Raw genomic sequence first — 19,884 nt, 5'->3', positions numbered from 1 at the left:
ACACCTACAGAGCCATTTACAGGGTGCTTCAAAACTTAGGACTCTAATAAACACACAGACTTGACATTTTTAGCACCAAATACTAGTACGCAGGTCTTTAAGGAACGCTCTGTAACTGTTCAAACAAAGTGACAGGTTCAAAAGTTCAAATATCAGCTTGTTTCTTCAATTGTTGCTCTTATTTTTATTATTGCACATCACAAGCAATTGTATCTCATTAATACATTACTTTCTTTTCCGTTTGCACAGATAAAACACCTTGGTAAAACAGACAGCAAAACCAGTATGTTTGACTTTTAGTTGAAAAAAAAAGGCATTGGTTCATCCCGATACTTCTGTGCCAAACCATGTCAGTTTAATCTTTTTATACTCATATACCCAATTATTTTTTCCTAACTAACATTTTCATTTTGAACTGTATATAGATACTGTCTGAAGACTGGAGGACAGTGAAGGCAGTTTATCTCATTGCGCTTGAATAGGTATTTTAAATAGGATGAATAAGAAGGAAGGTATTTTCTGGCAGACACAGTTTTATATAAATTTTATGTGTATGTATACACACACACACAGAGATATACTTTGACAGTAAAGCCATTTGGAAGATTTCCTCTGGCCTTCCAAATGAAAAATTAAGCATCTAGGAAGCCAGAACAGGAAACATGGAAGCAAAGCCAAACATACCACAGATCCCTCACAAAAAGATTAAAGAGAGCAGTTGTAGTCTATGAGGATCATTTAAAAAACAAACAAGAAATGTCCTAAATTCAGCAAGAAGTGTAGGAAAGTGCAGATAAGGTTCTTTTGATGCCCTCAGGTCTGTCTTAGCCCTTAGTGTCCATGTGTTGCCCCAGGCTTTGGTGATTCATAGATACTCCATGCTTGTTTTGCTCTTTCTTATTTTGAATAATACCTCAGTTCCAAGCTGTTTGCATTCAAGAGAGGAATGATGGTATCATCAAAGAAAGCTAGGGGCACTTCCGTGGCATCCTCTCTCTTCCTTTGTTACTCTGGGCCAGTTTGGGAACACAGTCATGTTTTGAAAGCATAACCATTTGACTATGCTTGGAAAACATCACCAATTTTCCTTGCCCTGAAACAATGCTTTTATTTTATTTTTGTTTTCTTCTAGGAAGGAGATGATCTGTTCTTCACGTCTGTTTGACTAAAAATGATCAAAACCATTTCACACTGACAGAGACCAGAAAGACTGGTCTGTTGCTGGCCACAAATACTGCTGCAGTTTCATTTGCTTTGTCTGCACAGAATAAAGCACAACACAGATACGAAACAATTGGCAAATGCCAGTTACACAGATAGAAACTGTAGAAACTGTTTAGTGCTTCAGAACATCTTTCCCCTACTTTTTTTGTATCCTCTTTTACACACCGTTTTTGAAAGGACAGATCATTCCTGGAAGGCTGCACAGTACAGAAACATATAAGCTGAAATTAAAGTAAGATATGCTATTAGAAAAGGAATGCTTTATTTACACCTATTAGCTGGTGAAGATGCAACAGCACTAGGGATGATGCTTTTGAGGGGTAAGATACAATTCAGAGACCGAAGCCACCTTACTCTTAAAGGTCAGTTTCGTAACTCCGTGTGTGTAAGGGACTAATCCAGTTCCTGAGGAAGTCAGCTCTTGTTGGGTACAAGTTAATGAGAATATTTTTATACTTGGAGGCAGAGACTACCTGTGGTGGTGGATAGGATAAATGTCTTGGATTGTGCACAAAATCATTTAAAGTACCCAACCAGGTAACAAGGAGGACTGCCCATTCTACTGCCTCTGAGCAAGGCAATCATGGCCCAGATGAAATTGCCAGCAAAATTTCTATTGCCCATATTCGGGCCAGGGACTCACTCAGGGAGATTAAAAATATTGATGAGACTTGTGTCAGTACAGCCCAATGGAAATTACTTCATCTGTGGAAATCACTTAATGGCCTACAGTAAATCTAAAGCAAGATTGGACAAAGACTGGAATAATAATAGATTACAGCTGTCTCTCAAATTATCTGATATTTTTTTCTTATTACCAAACACAAAGACTCAGATTTTTCAAGTTAGTTGCACACAAATCTTTCCAGGCACTTTCGATGTAATCAAATAGCTTGTGTGTGAAATCAAATTAAGGAGTTATACTTAGGTGTGTTATTGGTATTGTTCACCTGTGATATGACCTTTAAATGTACTCTGCCCTTTGATTGCTATTACTTATTTCTGTTTGCCTAGATTTGAAAAGCTGGGCATGCAAGTTTGAACAATATTTTCTTCTACCTTAAAATCAGATGACCATTTCAGCAGACTAATGAAAAATAAATCTGGCGGCTTGCTGAAGGTCACACTTCTGTTTTGAATGCTGGTACCTTCTACTGCGTGTAGGAGAATCACATGTCCACCACCACTCTGGGACTCAGAGCTGAAAGCCTGACCTCCTTGAAGTCAGTTCAGTGGGGTGACAATCCGGCCTTATATTTCCAGGGCTCAGTCAGACAAAAATCTTGGTACTGTTTGTGGTGTCGGTTATTACTGTTTCATTCCTTTTGTGCTCCTTATCATAGAGGTTAGGAAAGGGCACACAGGGCAGAAAGAAATCTCTGGGTCATTATTCTCTTGCCAGCGGGAGCAGAAGCCTGGGCATGGCTACACGGGGGAAAAATCTTAGTGTGTATCATGGGAGAGGCTGTGTGTGTGTGCTCTCATGGAATTACTGAGTAAGAATCACCTCTGCTACTACATTTTCATGATTATATCTAGGTATTTTAGGAATGAAGTTTTAAAACATATGTTTTGACCATAAAAAAGCCAAGATGAAATCATATTCACCTGGTTACTTCCCTCTGCATTGAATAAATTTTGAATGTTCAGAGCCACTACTGCACATTATAAACCTTTCCCATCCATCCATCCATCAGTTACTTTAGATGGAATTATAAATGATGTTGATACAATAAAGAAATGCCTCATTCATTTATAAAGATGCTTTATTAAAGAGAAATAAATAATCACAACTTAATAATCAGCATGTGTTCATAGCCTGAAAATGATTGGTATGACTTCTTCAGAAGAAAACTGTTTAAGTGATGTCCCATGCAGCAGTTTAGCAGCCGTACATATGATGTCACTCCTAAAAGTCCAAGTAAATGACGTCATACATACGACCACCAAGCCACCACGTGACAAATGACTGTTATAAGAAAATAAATTATCATTACAAAGAGAAACAACAGGCTGCTGAGAATGCTGAAGTTCGCTTTATACCTAGAATTAATAAAGAAATCTAGAGAAAGCAATTTGGCTTCATTATTAAACTATGTCAAAATGAACAAATAGTGCCCCAGTTTGTGTCAGACACCTACTATTAACCGGTGCAAGACTGTACCCATTTCTGCAAGAGAGAATCCAGATAAAGCAAGCATAAAATTCCATTTTTTTTTCCCCCAAAAACATTGGACATCATGAAAAAGCATCCCCAAATATTTTTCTTCCACCATCAAGGAGCTTGAAGTATACTAACTGTTGACTATACATAACATTTAGGAAAAGACAGTATTTGTAGATTTCTTTCCTTTTGATTTTTTTATCTCCCTCCATTAAATACAGTAATTTTGTAACCCATATTGTTGAGATCAGTCAAAATACTTTTCAAATTCTACATGTTCTAACTGTTGGTTATTGATTTTGATAGCTCTAACATTCATTTTGTAGATTTCTTTTGAAACTGTTATGTGTAGTCACCACTTCGTGGGTCATTAAACTTCTGTCCTTTGACACACCACATCTTTGAGCAAGAGATGACTTAGACGACTAAGAGATGACTTAGATGACTCAGCATGACTTAGACTGGTTGCAGAGCCCTTGTACCTCAATTATGTTTGAACTACATTTCACAGCTGCTAGTGTTAGGACAGAAGAAAATGGCTGTGATGCATTGGGAAGGTCATTAGTGCATGGTACTCGGTAAACATAACAATAATTTCTTATCTATATCACAAATGTGCTGGGAAACAACAGACAACTTATTTGGGGAAGTACCTTGACATATCATGCTTTGCTTAACCATTGAATGTTAAAATTTTTCCATACTAAATTGCTGTTGAAGCAGGATGGAAATTATCTCACAGTGAGATCCCATGCGACTTATATTGCAAATTTGGTGGCTGTTTAAACAAGTATGAGATTATTAGCCACAACAGATAAAGACAAGACACTTGCAACGAAAAGCAACTCATGAATCTTACAACTCTTTTCTGTTGCTGCAACATTTGCTTATGTGATGAAACTTTACTCTCAGAGTAGCCTGATGCAAACTGTCGGCTTAAAGGAAGGCTGCAAAACACTTCATGGATTTTTAATTGCAGCTCTGATTATCATCTTCTTGCAAAAGCCCTCTTTAGAGCAATCAATCAGCTGCATAGCAACTTTCTTACTTTTTTAAAAAGCAAAGATGGAGACAAGAAGTCCTGATCACCCCTGAAATTGGGGTGAAAAGAACAGAATATGGCATTCCTCTCCCTCTTGGTAAACTGTGAGCAGCCTGAGTCTCAAATTCTCACACTAATTCTCACAACCTTAAATCATCAGCAACTTGCTTTCCTGAGTTTTCCTTGTGTGAGAAAAGCTCCAGAACTTGCAAGTCCACTTCCTTAAAACTTGAAGTTACACAGGGAAATGCGCACCTCAGAACAGGAGCCTTCAAAAGCATGGTGTCAGGTGATGAGACTCAGGGAGATCCCATCATCTAAGGCTGGGGAAGCCCCTGGGCTCCCAGCCGTGCCATACAGCAAGCAAGGCTCTGACGAAACGTGTCAAAGGAGGTTGTGACAGATCTTCAGCAGCTCTTCTGGCCCACCAAAGGGTGGGATCTGCTCTCGACCAGATGCTGGAAGAGACGCTGTCTAAGCAGGAAAAGGCTTGTGCTTATGATGCCCGCACAGACACAGGTTTTAGGGACTCATGGTGAGAGCCACTGAGTTGGTGGGTGGCAGGAGTCCAGGTGAGCCCGTGGCCACACCACCTCACCGCTGTGTACTGCACTCTCAGCTGTCAGCATCAAATGGACCCACCATGATTGATGTCCTCATCATGGTGCCAAACATTTTACTAATCAGCTTCTGGAGACTTGAACCTACTGCAACTGAGTTCCAAAACATGCCGGTTTGCACAGTTACCAGAAATTGCATTTAGGCTTTCACATAATTAATTTTCCATGTTTTGTGAATGGGAATGATTCACGAGCCTTTTGGGAGCTGATACAATGAACCAGACTATGTATATATCACTGTTTAGTGACTGAGGCTTGATAACAATTTGACAGATGTGGACTTAATGAACTTGTACAATTTGTTTTTTAAAAGAGAATCCTGGTCCTAACTGAATAATAGTGTGGTCTTCAGCTGCAGCCTCCATTTTGTCCTTACTGAGCACTTCGTGGTTGGCTCAGGACAACAACATTTGAATACGTGAGAAAAACTACTCCATCAATCTTCATTTACAGGATAAGACCAAACTGCCATTTGTAGGCACTAGATGACAATTCTTCCTTGACAAAATCGTGCAGAGAATAGAATTCTCTTTTCTCAAGGTCCTGCAAAATTGATCATTCACACAGGAAAGAGACCCAAGCTTGTTTCCTCTGCCTCATTCTCTGCAGTTTGATGCCCCTGGACACACTGTGCTGATGCTTTTCCTGTCTTGAGGAGAGAAATGTGCGCTGAGGAGATGAACTAATTGCTCCAGCACACAGGGGCTCACACACTTGAGAAAACAAATCTCAGTCACATTCTGTGGCTCTCAATAACTACCAAAAACTAGAGAGCATCAGGAATAAAGTGAACTAAGAAATAATGACCATTTAAATTTTCTAATGGAATTCACTTTGAATTGTAGAAGACTATCTGGTGATGCTGCAAGCATTGTCATCATTCTGCCTCCAAAAGCAAGGGAAGCCATCGAAGAGGAAGATAATAACAAGTTAGTTTTCTTTCAAAACTGGGTTTTGGAGTAACAGGTGCTTTAGGTTTTGTTTGGCAAAGGTGATTTATTATGGACCTGTACACAGAAGAGTAAAGTGCTACTTTTTCCATGCAAAAAATGACACACATAAGAGAGATGCATTCTATCAGAAGGTACCAAAACCCCTTGGTGACAGGTCTAAAGGCTGGAACCTGTGGGGAGTGGGTGTCTGTGGACACTTTGTAACTCGGGTCTAGGACAAGGAGAGATATGGGATGAATCTGGCACCTACAGTGGGACAAACAGTATAAACAAAGAGCCTGGAGCCCAGAGGGGAAAGCAAAGACCTCAACAGGTTGTGCTGCTTTGTCACAGCTTGCAGTCACCAGGTGGGAGTGCAGGACACAGACAAGGGGATAACAGTAAACCACCAAAGCCATCAAAGAAGGATCTGGAGGATGGTTTGTGGGGTGGGTAGAGAACAGGAATGGGAGATCACCCCTGTGTCACAAATCACTTTAATTACCATGTCTTTCTCAGCCTCAGACAGCGGCTGACACATAAATCCCAGGGGCTTATGGCTCTGGGAACTGAGGCATGACTAGAAGAACCAACCATGTGGAAGAGTCTTTTTGGAAGAGAAAGAAAGACACCCCTTCCTTGTTACAGACCACAAATAAAATGTTAAAAATGAATGTTTTCTATCAGCTACAGGTGGGGAAATTTTTGGAAAAAATGACCGATGCCAAATATTTTTCATATTTGATGTAACAGCAGTGTTCTGGCATGTGTCATCAAGGAAACAGAGCTTCCTCATGGTCTACTTCTGTGACTGTGGCTTCTCCCTTATAAGACAATTTAATCTAGGAGGTGTCTAAGTAGATCACAGTATGGCCACTGCACTGGGGAAGGAAGGAATACAGAGACTGGAACAGTGAAAATGTAAGAAAATCTGTGCTTAAGTTATCCATTGTGGTCACAAGTTGGAGACCCCTCTGGCGCAAAGGTATCTAAAAGGAATGGGATGCAGATCTCACTGTAGAGTTGCTTAAAGAAATCCTAGCCCTGTAGTACTGCAGGAATGAGCACAGAACTAAGGCTGCACACATGCTACCATGGGTGAGAGATTTTAAAGCTTTGTGGATAACAGGGCAAGGATCAGCCCAGTCCTTCAGAGCTGACCTATAAATTTATGCTGTAGGTCAGAGCACCTCAGATGCTCAGAATTGCTGTTGACAATTTTAGTTATCAGAATATTTACAGTCCTGTCACTTGACTGGGGAAGAAAAATAATCTAGAACTGTTCCTTCAGTCGGAATTGGCTTGTTATAGGAAGAATCACTGTTCTTTGCCAAGGCCGCTGCCAGGCTATGCAGATCAGCAGTTGGAGCACCTCTCCTAGGAGGAAAGGCTGGGAGAGCTGGGGCTGTTCAGCCTGGAGGAGAGAAGGCTGTGGGGAGACCTTATAGCAGCCTTTCAGTACCTGAAGAGGGCCTGTATGAAAGATGCGGACAACATTTTTAGCAAGGCCTGTTGTGACAGGATGAGTTATGGCTTTAAACTAAGGGAGGGCAGATTTACACTGGATATAAGGAAGAAATTTTTTACAATGAAACACTGGAGTGGCTTGCCTAGGGAGGTAGTGGAGGCCCCATCCCCGGGAACATTCAAGGCCAGGTTGGATGGGGCTCTGAGCAACTTGGTCTAGTTGAAGATATCCCTGGTCACTGCAGGGGGTTGGGCTAGATGACCTCTAAAGGTCCATTCAACCTAAAGCATTCTAAGATTCTGTGATTCCACAGTTCTATGATTCTATTATTCTATGATCAGCTGGGATTTGAACCCAGAAGGAAGCTAGTCTCTGTCAGGTTGTTTTGTTAGAGAGATCTCTGACCATGGGTCATTTCCCAGTCAGCGCATTGCTATGTGCGTCCCTTGCAGGGCTATGGGCAACTGCCACAAAAGGTCACAAATATTAGAATACTCCAATATACCTCAAGGCAGAAGACTTCTGCCAAGCACAGGGATGATTACTCAAATCACTAACTAATTATGGACAAATTCTTTTGAGATCAAGTTAAAAGAAATGTATTAACTCTCCTCTGTTCTTTCTGCTCCTCTCCAGCTCTTCTTTGGTTGAGGGTTCTAATCTTGAACTATGAATTCCATGTTTTACCAGAGTGAGGTATTTTTGCTGTTCTCCTGGGTTGTCCATGATCTCATGTAATTGTTTTCTTTTTACCTCCTTCTGTCCATCATTCTCTTACTGTTCTGTACTTTCCTTCCCTCCTTTTTATCCATATAAATTTAAGCGGTAAACAGCACTGGGGGAAAGTTATGCTAGGCTGAAAGAAGAGGAGGAACACAACCCAACAAACAAACTCTCTCTCTACTGTTCCTCAATGTGTCTTCTAGCCCCGTTTCTACAACTTATAGTCAGAAAGGATGGGAGTTGATGCAGAGGATGTTCCACATTCAGGTGTTGGAAGAGACGATGAAGCAGAGGGGCACGAGGAGCTAACCAACAACACACAAGAAGAATAAGAATCAAAGTCTTCTTCAGGAACACAGAGATAAACAGTTAGTTGGGGAATAAGGTGGCATCCAGCATTCAAGTTACTCCTACCACACCAAGGTAGAGCAGTGCTTGTTCCCAGTAGCACTATTCAGACATATTCTGACCATTCTGTAACGGAGGCTCTGGGCAGTATTCTCCTTACTGACTACCTGTAACGTCTACAATTTTATGATACTTTCTAATAATTTGAGGATTCACAAGTAGACATTAGAGTAAGAATTCAACTTACATGAGAGGTATTTAGCCATACAGAAAAAAATTTACTACATGTTTAGAACAATGGTTACTCTGCCATCTTGCACACATTGAAATAACTGTAATATTGGTATTAAACAGTTAAAAATAGCAGTTGAACTGCATAATTAAACTTTATGCTGTTATTTTCCATTTCAGTTGCTTTTCTAATAGCAGAGTAACTATAAACAGTGAAAATCCACAATTACTTAAGTCAGTCTAAGTCTCACACAACAACGTTAAGGAAGGTTTCAAATACATAAGTTTCCATGTCACTAATATATTGTAGCCTGTAAAACACAGAAATGAAAATTCATATGCATTACCTTCTGCAGAGTTGCAGTTCTGTCTCACCAAGAAACAATGGTTTCAAGTTCAAACCTGTATGAGATTTCTTGTTTAGAAACTTTATTAACCTTGCTTTGAAATATATTGGTAAGGGAACTCATTCCTCCACCTATGCAGTATAACAGATGTAACTCAGTACTCATTTTTCTGAACATCACCACAAGTTTAAATTTGGCAGATGTCATGAGCAGTTCAGATTTCTTGTACTTACAATTAGAAGGATGATCAATAAGAAGCAACTGTGTGTTGTTTTTTTCATTGTGGAGTCTTCCTGGAGAGACACGTTGTAGCTGACCCTTCTGGAAATTAAAAAACAAAAACAAAAGCAGTATTAGACTTTATCTGTTAAGATAAATTCCTTGTCTTTTGCATATAGGCATCTTTTTAGACTTAAAGCTGAGTCTCTGTGTGTGTGTGTGTGCCCCCAAGCCTTGCGTGTGCTCATGTTTGACTTCATCAGAGGCAGGTATGCTTTCAATTTGGTCTCCTCTGTGGATCTCTGGTGGTGAGATCAGCTGATGTGGGGTACAGCTCCACGTTACTGTGTCACCAGCAGCACATCTGGGTTAAGCTCTGTGTCTTTGCCAGCTGAGGCTAGCTTGGTTGTCCTGATTTAGCCACGGTAAGACAGTGCACACTCACACACCTTTGTTTTTCAGAGAGCTTAAAAACTAAGAGAGAGGTGTTTTCTACCTGGGCAAACAAACCTGTGAGCATCCTACATATCTAAAACCCAGAAATTTAATGGGAAAAAGGCACATGGACTTTGATGCTTAGTCTACCTGACATGTAGTGAGCAACACAAACACTCGTGTAACATTTATCTCTGCAACAGCACTGTAACAGATTTTCTCATCTTGAAATGATCTGGAAGGTCATTGATTTTCAGAGGGGAATAAAACTATTGTCCACATCTAAAGCAGAAATATGTACTGTCAAAATGTAGTAAAGGTGTGGCACTTTCACTTCATTGTGGCACACGTGGATGTAATCTCCTATCAGATCCAAATGGGAGTGTTGCAGTCACGTGTCACCAAGATTACATAAAACATAAAGTGATGGAAAAGAGGATTTGCCTCTAATAAGAAGTAGCCTTATTACTGCCTGACCCTTGCCAGAACCATTCTAGTGTGCCAGAGGTAATGGGACAAGTAAATGACACAGAAATAATATGTAATTATACTGTTGGCCACATATTTGTACTTGATCAGCAATGGCAGACAACGCAATTTAAGCAAAAATTGGACAGCTATATCAGAGAAAAATGCCTGGAATTGTCTGCATCTTCTCCAAATTATTCACTGCAATGTGTATCTGTTCAATACTGCCAAAAGATTAATGAAGATACAACAGGCCTTGTTCAGCTGTGTAATGAGCAGACATACAAGTATGATTATGGTGTTTATAAAGTTACACACTGTACTGTAAAGCGTTCTGTAGTGTGCTGTAAAGCCAGTCTTGTAGGTGCCTCTGTTCTTCTTTCTAGCCTCGTTACTTCTGCCCCATCTACAGGGATCTGGTAAAAAGCAGGCAAAGGCAGGACTTTGCCTTACAAACTGTCGACAGTTATAAAATACACATCACTTTCCAAAAATGGCACAGAGATCAACATAATATTGTGACCTAGAAAGCAGAAGCAAAATCAATAGCAACTGAAATTACCTGCAAAATATCTATTTTTCCTGCACTTTGTGGTGGGACTGGTTGCAGCTTTACGCTGGGCTACAGCTGTAGCTGCAGGTAGATCTTATCCTTGTGAGATTTTGTGAACATCTGTTATTATGTACTGAAGGAGCTATTTAAAATGTTTTTTGCTCCTGTCTCTCCTAATTAAAAAAAAGCCATCTGTAAAATATTTAACACATTATTTTCCACTCTTAACTGTGATGACTGTGCCATATGATACTACATACAAGTAAATGAGTAAGAAATATTTCCCATGCTAAATCTTACATAGTCTTGATATTTCTATTCTTCTAGCCATCTCTAACCACAGGAATGGCTGACATGCTACGTAAAATCCAGTACCTGTTTTTTCTTCCTCTTTCACAGGAATATTATCCATTGACAACAATTTCAACAACTGCTGAACAATATTTTAACAATCCTAGTACACAGCCCCTAACTAAAAAGTGTCTTTTCTCTACTTTAACCATAAGAATGACCTGTAACACTACAGCACACTTGGGTTAGCATCAGTATCGGATCAAGGATGATGATCACATTGCAATGAAAGGGTACATGAAGGTAAAAAGTGTTGGTCAACGGGCAGGGCAGAAACAATGGGGAGGAAGAAAGATTCACAGAAAGAGGAGCCCCGGGAGATGGACCCTTCCAGCCTCCAGATGGAGGAACAGACCAGCACCTCCATGGCTCTGCCCCCATTTCCAGTGATGTAGGTTCAGGTGTGCCATGACAGGCAAGCTGGGGTGTGCAAAGCAGCACACTGTAGTGTCCTGCAGTTTGGGTCTCTTGTGCTAGAACTATCACTTTTTTACACAATTGGCACTACCGCTCATGGACCGCTCATGGTTGCAGCTGAGGGGAGGCTGGATAGCCCAGAGCAGCCTCACACAGACTGCAGGTGCTGTCCTAATTCCTGTTTCCATACTATTTATCCTTTTTCCATCAGTCCAACAATGTCCTTGCTCGATGTAAAGATAATACAATGTGCTTCACATATTTAAGTTTTAGAACATCCATATTTAGTGTTTACTCACAAGCACAGTGCTAAAGCCCAGCACTTTTCCATGACTATTAATTCTTCACCCTCTTGCTTATAATGGTTATGTATGAAATCCCTGTCTGTTATTTAAACTAGAATATTGTTCTTTCTTTCTTCGCAAATGTAGCATAGCTCATTATTTACCAAGATATTTTTCCTGCTTCAGCTATTATGGTAATATCATTGACACCTTGGGATTAGTCTTGAAGCTTGTGTGAGGGCAAGCACAGCATCCTACTTAGTAATGACATCTCTTTTGGCTCTGTCCTGATTTCTACAGCTGCAGTACTAAGCTGAACAGGGCTTCAACTACAATTACTGTTGGGTTACCTAGAAGGTGGGACAACCTGCCCTGCACAGCCATTTGCGCAATGCCAACTAGAGGGGTCAAATTTAGTCAGAAATGATGATATAAGGGGGCAGATTCAAAACAGGGCAGTAGAGCAGTATTTCTTTGATGAGATCGGAAGAAATGATAAGAAAGAAAGGCCTTTCTGGAGGAAGAACTGGAAAAACTTCTCATTTAATTATTCTGCTCTGATAATTCTGCAATGCCATCTTTCACAATAGTGCTGACATACCTTTGGAGGAAGAAATGGTTTTCGCAGCACAAAACAGAATTTGTGGGATTGTGGCTAAGTACAGAAGTATGACACAAAAATATCTTTTTCTCAGTTGGTGCATTAACCCCAGAAACTTTGAAAATTCACTTGCTTCCTCCTTGTTTGGCTGCAGTTTCCTTAGAGGGCTTCCTTTCCACCCTGTGTAGCTATCTCACATGAATAGCTGTGTATCCACCTTCAACCTCAAGGTCTCTAGGATTTCTTAACTAGTGCAGAGGCTTGCAGACCCTCCTAGGGAGTGCCTTGCTGCTCAGCACAGAAAAGCATCAACCCTCTCCGCCTGCGTTAACGCTGGAGTGGGAAACATAGGGCAGAGACACCCAAGCAAGACACAGGCAAGCCAGCAGACCTCACTGCTGAGCGTTTAGGGAATTTGGATCCAAGGAGAAGGTTGCAGGTCTGTTTGCATTGCCAAATGCACAGATAGTCTGGGGGAAAGTATTAAAATTGTCCCCTCACTCCCAGCTGGATATTTTACCCCTGGGTTCTTAATTTAGGCTACTGCTTTGGGCCAGGAGTGAACTGTACATCACAATTCCATAATCCCAGTTCCTGCACAGAGCAGCATTGTAGCTATAGTCCCTTCAGGGAGAGGAAATGCCACGGGTGTGACCCCCATGTGTGAGAAGGGAACAGGGCCAGTCTCTCCTATTTCCCTAGCTCTAGTCATTAGCCTGCAATGGTCTGCAAATAGTTTAACTGGCACCAGGATCTTCTGGCTACCACATTTCTGAGGGAAATGGTGAGCTCTGCTCAGTTCTTCGTCATATGCCAGAAAGCTAGTGACTGCCAATCCCAGGTGGAGAGATGTGCCTCCCTACAGCCTCTAGTCAAGTGTCCAGGAAGATGAGGCAAAGCAGAAGACAAATCTCTTGTCTTATATTCCTGTATTCCCTATTGGTTACCTTTACACAGCTCCTTGATCTTTTGTCTGACTCTCCTGAAGTTTTCATAGGAATATCTCCTGAGAAATACAGGTTCCAAATTCTCAACTTCAGGTGTCAGGCATCTAAAGGCATTGCTACATGAAAATTGCAGGCATCTAGGTCACTTGCTGGATCTTATCTCATTCCTTTTGGTAGTCTTAGAGATAATTTAACTATCAGGGAGCTAAATCCTCAGTTGGGCGATGAACTTAGTTGTTACTCAAGCAGATCATCACTAGTTTCCATTAACTTGCCTGGTGGAAATGGTGAACTGCATCTTCTAGAGCTGAGTGTGTGCTATGTTAACAAATGGCAACTATTAGCCATGGCAAATAGGCAATTTCAGAGCTACACAGATCAAGTGACCAAATAAATCTACCTTATCAATTCATTTGAATTACATGGGAGCTGCAATGGTTGATGCTTCATTTTTCCATTGAAAACCAGTTAACAAGAAGGGGCTATTTTACCTCAGGCTTCTCTTTAACCAAATCCTTGCAATAAACTAGACAAAAATAGAAAGCAACAGAAAGTACCTGCAAACTTGTCTGTGTTTATTTTTAAGGTAATCACAGAGTTTTCAAAAGCCCCCACGCTATATAGCCCAGCAGCCAACGTGATCATACTCCCGACAGAGAAAGCTGAAAGTGGTTGTTGTTAGACTGGGTAATGTGACAGAGATAAGTATACTTTGAAAGAACAAAAGATACAAGAAATGTGCTCTGAAGGAGAACTACTTACCTGGGAACTCTAATAATATGCAAGCCAAATTATCCAGAAGTTTTTCAGAAAAGGCTGAACCTTTTTATGTAGTATAAGACAGTAAAGCATTAAAGTAGTTAGAGGAGCTGATTCCTTCCACCTGCCAGAGGCACTTGGGGTGAAGGGCACTTGAGAGGTTTCCATTACCTAGGAGGGGAGCTGAGGCAGCTAGCTGAGCACCGGCACCTAACTTCTAGGTCCCTGAAATTAAATGAATCCCATCCATATTATACATAGATCTGGGTATGGTATTTCTGCATCCTCTAATGGCTAGAGCTAAAGCAGGTGGTTCCTACCATGTATCAGTAGCCAAGGAAATTACTACTTTTTCAGTACTTAAGAAGCCATCCCTAATCCCCCTCCTGGCTGTTAGCCCAGGGGTTTTATGAGGTTTAAAGGAAAATAAAAGGAAAGAAAATTTCAGGCAGGAACTAGCTAAGTATTTCAGGGGATTTATTGGTAGCCAAAGTTTGAAATACTTACAAACACTGGATTGTGTCATTTCTTTCAAAAGCTTTTTCTTTTTTTTTTTTTTTTTTTCAGATGTACTCTGGGAAGGTGTAAAACGTGAAGTACTTTAGCCTGAAGTGTTAACAGGAGTATTTGAAGAGAGGCATTCCCAGCACTTCTGGAGTTCAGCTGCTACAGGACTCTCCATACCTTGTTGCACTTTCACTTCTCCAAAATTTGTTCTGTTTTACATAGGAATAGTTGTCTGAACAACGTATATCACCCTAATTTGTAATCACAGGAATGGGCCTCTAGTTTAAGCTGGACATGAAGTTATCCAAGGTAAGAACCATATTTGTTTTAAAAAAAAAAAAAAAGAGAAAAAAGAATTTTGTAGAATAGATTTTTAACTATAAATGATAGGCTTACTGCTGCAATAAATAACATGCCTATTGCTTTTTAGTGTACTGTACCTCAGCACATGTTTCCAGCCTTCCCTTGTGCTGGTGTAAGGACGTGGCCCAGACAGCTACCCCAGCAGAAACTGAGCTCTGTAGTGTATGAGTGAAGAGGTTTTCTACCTCTGCAACACTCTGAACTGACCTCAGGCTCTGGTGATACAAGCACTGGTGAAAGGAAGGGGATAGAAACATTTAGTTTGGAGGAGCTGGTAAGTAAGAGCAGCACAGCTGCCTGGATACAGATAAGATTAAGCTGTTGTGGAATTAAAAGAAAATCAACTTTGGTGCTTTTGGGATGAAAGAAGCAACAACACATGCAATTACAATTGTACTTGAGCCACAATGCAGTTATCGGCAGTGGATCACACTGTGTCTCTGGAAAATTAGTTCAACCTCTTCAACCACTATTCAAAGGATACTCTCTTGAAATAATCTCACTGTAGCAAAACAGTGACAGTTAACATAATAATTAAGTCTGGCTCTCAGCACCCTTCATAGCATCACAGAATGGTTTGGGTTGGAAAAGACCTGTAAAGATTGTCACATCCAATATACCTGCCATGGACAGGGACATCTTGCACTAGATCAAGTTCTTTAAAGCCCCTTCCAACCTGACTGAACACTTCCAAACATGGGGCATCCACACCTTCTCTGGGCAACCTGTTCCAGGGTCTCACTACCTTCATCATAAAAAATTTCTTCCTTATACCTAGTCTAAATCCACCCTCTTTTAGTTTAAAACCACTACCCCTTGTCTTATCACAACAGGTCCTGCTAAAAAGTTTGTCTGCATCTCTCTTATAAGCCCCCTTTAAGTACTGAAAGGCTGCAGTAAGGTCTCCCTGGACGCGTCTCTTATCCAGGCTGACCAACACCAGTTCTCTCAGCCTTTGCTCATAGGAGCGGTGCTCCAGCACATTTTTATGGCCCTCCTCTGGACCCGCTCCAACAGCTCCATGTCCTTCTTGTGCTGAGGGCTCCAGAGCTGGAGACAGGACTCCAGGTGGGGTCTCATCAGAGCAGAGCAGAGGGGCAGAATCCCCTCCCTTGACCTGCTGGCCACGCTGCTTTTGATGCAGCCCACGATATGACTGGCATATGGTATTGTGTATATCAGACACTGAAGGTTTTATTTTTTATTGGTTTTACCATCAGATTTCTAATATTAATGTTAAACACAAACCTTACATTTCTGAAGTATCGCTCAAGATTTTACTAGCTCTGCTCTCAGTAATGGATAATCGGATAAAACCAGCAATATTTAAAAAAACCTTACTACATGCCAGTGAATGCTATGAAGTTAAAGTCAAATATTTTCAAGCTACAGAACACAGAAGCAGAAAGCTGTGTAAGAAAGCACAGGAGTAAAATCTATAGCAGAGCATTCCTGCTATTCTAAGAATGCTTGAATAACGGGATTAAATTAAGCAGTTTTTGCTAGTGGTCTACAATGAGACAGACAAAAGCAACCACACTGCAGGGATGCCAGGTTCATCACTGAACATTCCTCAAAGCAGAACACTTCCTTGCCATTTTGCTACACTGTAAAGCTGTGGTTTAGCATCTCATGTAGTAGCACAGTATAATTTTAGCCTTTCAGGCACAGCTGTGAAAGGTCTTTTCAAAAGTGCTTGCAATTTTTGGAGGGCTTTGCAGCAGCGCTTGTAAAATGAGCAAGTATGCAATTATCTAATCTTGGTGACACTGCAGCTTGAACACATCCAGAAGCTTGGGATGAATACTACCCTGCAGTACAGCAGACTTCAAAGGAGTTACATGTATTTACATCAGATTATAAGCTTTTGCATGGCCTGCAAAATTAAAGCAGATCTTTGGAATGAATCTGTATCTATAATTCTCTTTTTTTCAGTGAAAAAAATTTTCACATTTCTCATCACCTGCAAATAATCTTTGTGGCTAATATTAATAACATTAGTATAATTTACCACGAGAATTGTGAGGCGTAGAACTAAATAAACTGAAATATATTATACCAGCTTCAGTAAAAACTCTGTGAGTTAAGAAAAAAGTCACTTTCGTGGTTGCCTTCTGACTTTAAGTGGACCTACATCCTGACCATACTGTACATACAGCCCAGATCTTAGGTACAGTGCATGCCAGTCAACTCATTGAAGAATATACTAACAAGTATTTGAATTCAGTGGAACAAGAATATAATGATAAGGTGGTTCTGGATGGACTTTGGAAGCACACATCAAGAGTTAGGGAGCAGCAAGAAAAACTGCAGGATAAGGGTTGAAGGTAATGGCGTTCCTTTTTCCAATTCCTAAATTCTTTCTGTATCACATTGGAAGAATCTTCTTCTAACTGGATGAATGCAACATCATACATGACATTCTTCTGTCTTGGATCAATACTTTTTTTGGATCAATACTTTTTCAACTCCATATATTGAGATTTTTGTTAAAATTTGCCTTTCAGCTGCAGCATATACTGGAAAGAAAAATAGTTATTTAATATTTACTTGTGGCCATTTCCTTCTCAGTTTTCCATTTGAGCTTTCCCCAGGCAAACTCCCATTGGACCTTTTTTTTGTGACCATACATTCCTATAGATTATTTGAAGCAAGTGAATATTTTATGGGGTCAGCAAAACAGCAAGAAAAATATTATACTTTCTTATTATGTCACTGTTTTTATATAAATCATATGAAGTGTGAAAAATTCTGTGAGTGGATTGTTATAAATCAAATGCACGTGACACACATTTAAAGCATTTTTTTCCCATCCGGCAGCAGAATAGCCCATGCTACAACTGGATGTAGGTTTCACTTCTCCCCTGACAAAAATAAGCCTGTGTTGAAATGCTAACACTGTTTTCTTGAGTCTGGTTCTAATTTTATGGCAGTTCGGCTAATAATGAGTAGAAATCCTGATTGTGATTTAAAGTCAGAATATGCCATCGTTGATCTGGAAGGGTTGTATCTAACAGGGTATTTTAAATGCCCTAATAGAGAGAGACAAGTTTTGGGGCATGCAAGCCTGCTTGTGACAGTCTCTGAAGAAGACTTTGTGTGTCTGAGTTCTTGGCTAACTTTACAGATACACCATTTGGTCTACTTTGGGAATTGGTAAATCATGCATTATCTTTGCCCTTGAACAGTTATATCTACTGCATCACTGATGTTTCTGTTACCACACCTACACTACAATAAACAGAAAAGTGACCTGAAGTGGTCATTGCATTTTAGACTATTTTACAACTGATGTAATGATGAATACAGATATCATAATTTAATGAATGATGCAGATATAAGAAAACACAGGTAAGTCAGTAAAAACAAGACTAGCTCCATCAGTTATTACAGATTAATTAAATATCAAGCTGTGGTGCTTGGATACTGTGTTGTCCCTGTCAGGAATTATGGCACCATTACTATAAAGGGTTAGATTGAATGTAACAGTCTATATTGACAGTTTCAGTTAGAGCAAAATCCATACATTACTCACTATGGCATTACACACTCATTACAGAAGTTCAACAGGGCAATTTACATATGGGAAATTCCTATTAACTGACATTTTACCAAGAGGTAGCTATCAACCACTGGAATTAAAATTCTGTGAAAGACTTCCAGAGTAATATACATGAAGAGGTGTACTTTCCATGTTAACAAGGCAGGCGAGGTTCATAGTGGACACACATGTGCTTAGGTTAGAATGAAGGAGGGAATGGGTCTTTGCAGAGATTTGCAGAGGGAAGGTTATTGTTTTCTTTTTTTCTGCAAATTAGAGTAGATTAGCAAGGAATACAGATAAGGGAATATGAGTCACCTAAACAGCAAGATGAGTCATTACTGGTGTAAGTCACTTGCATATTCCTACTAAATTTTATAAAAAGCCTTGGTTCTTTGCCCCAAACATCCTTCCAGGCTTGCAGTCTGGAATCCAGGGTTCATTCAGGTGTCTCAGAGGGATAGGTGGGTCCAGTGAGACGCAAAGTATTCACAAGAAAACAAGGCCAGGAGAAGTTAGATGGTGGCTGAAATGTGTACACATGCCTTGTGAATTGAAAGCTCTGTCATTACTTGCTACCAACATCAGCTTTGACCTTTCAGGGAAATCAGATGCCAGCCCCCAAGCCATGCAAACAGCAGCTCTGGTGACATCTTCCACTGCTCATAAATTTTAATAAGCAGCAGAATTAGCATAACCCCTTGTGGGGTTCAGAGTCTCAGCAAAGAACTCCCACAGATCCTACATACATGTGAATATCAATGGGCAACAACCTATCATCTACTGGCACCCAAGTATTCAGGTCGATGAAAGAAGGCTTGATTTTCTGGCAGATCAGAGGTGGATGTAATATTCCCAAGAAGAAAAAAATTGTGAAGCAGGAGGAACCCAGTACAACAGACAAACAAGCCCTTTCACCACAATCTTGCCAGACAGGAAGATACGGGAGAGGACAGGCTTTAGACCTGTAGGTCTTTGACTGCATCTTTGTGCTACGATGAGCTACTACGCATAAGTTCTTGAGGAGTTAGAGATGCTCTGCTTATACTGAGCTGCATTTATTGAAGAACTCTTCCTATCCTACAACATGAGTACAGCAATGAGAATTTGGACTGTGTCTCAGATTACAGACTGACACTTGCTCCTGCTGCCCACTGTGCTGTAGGCTGTCTCAGTGCCGAATACTCCAAAATAGCAAGGTTCTTGCTGCTTTCAGCAGAAACTGCAACACAGACACAAAGCTGCAGAACTGCTCTTCTGTGAGCCCTGAGTTATCCTTCTTCCATGATACATGCTACGTGGAGCTCTGAGACAGACCTGGGGAGCTAACCTACAGGCCT

The 19,884-nt window shown here is 40.5% G+C and overlaps 1 protein-coding gene across 2 annotated transcripts in view; it reads right to left on the bottom strand.

Annotated features, from left to right (window-relative positions):
* The window catches only part of CALCR (calcitonin receptor), a 195,248-nt gene that overhangs the window by 73,447 nt on the left and 101,917 nt on the right, over positions 1-19,884 (bottom strand). For both annotated transcript variants that reach the window (XM_075419331.1, XM_075419329.1), the window contains exon 2: positions 9,333-9,420. In XM_075419331.1, the coding sequence (XP_075275446.1) occupies positions 9,333-9,380 (48 nt within the window). In that variant the 5' untranslated portion in view covers positions 9,381-9,420. The remainder of the gene's footprint in view (positions 1-9,332; positions 9,421-19,884) is intronic.

Source organism: Opisthocomus hoazin, chromosome 4 (genome assembly GCF_030867145.1).
Source record: "Opisthocomus hoazin isolate bOpiHoa1 chromosome 4, bOpiHoa1.hap1, whole genome shotgun sequence".
Lineage (NCBI taxonomy): Eukaryota > Metazoa > Chordata > Aves > Opisthocomiformes > Opisthocomidae > Opisthocomus > Opisthocomus hoazin.
Note: the sequence above shows the minus strand (reverse complement) of the source record. Positions and strands in the feature narration are given on the sequence as shown.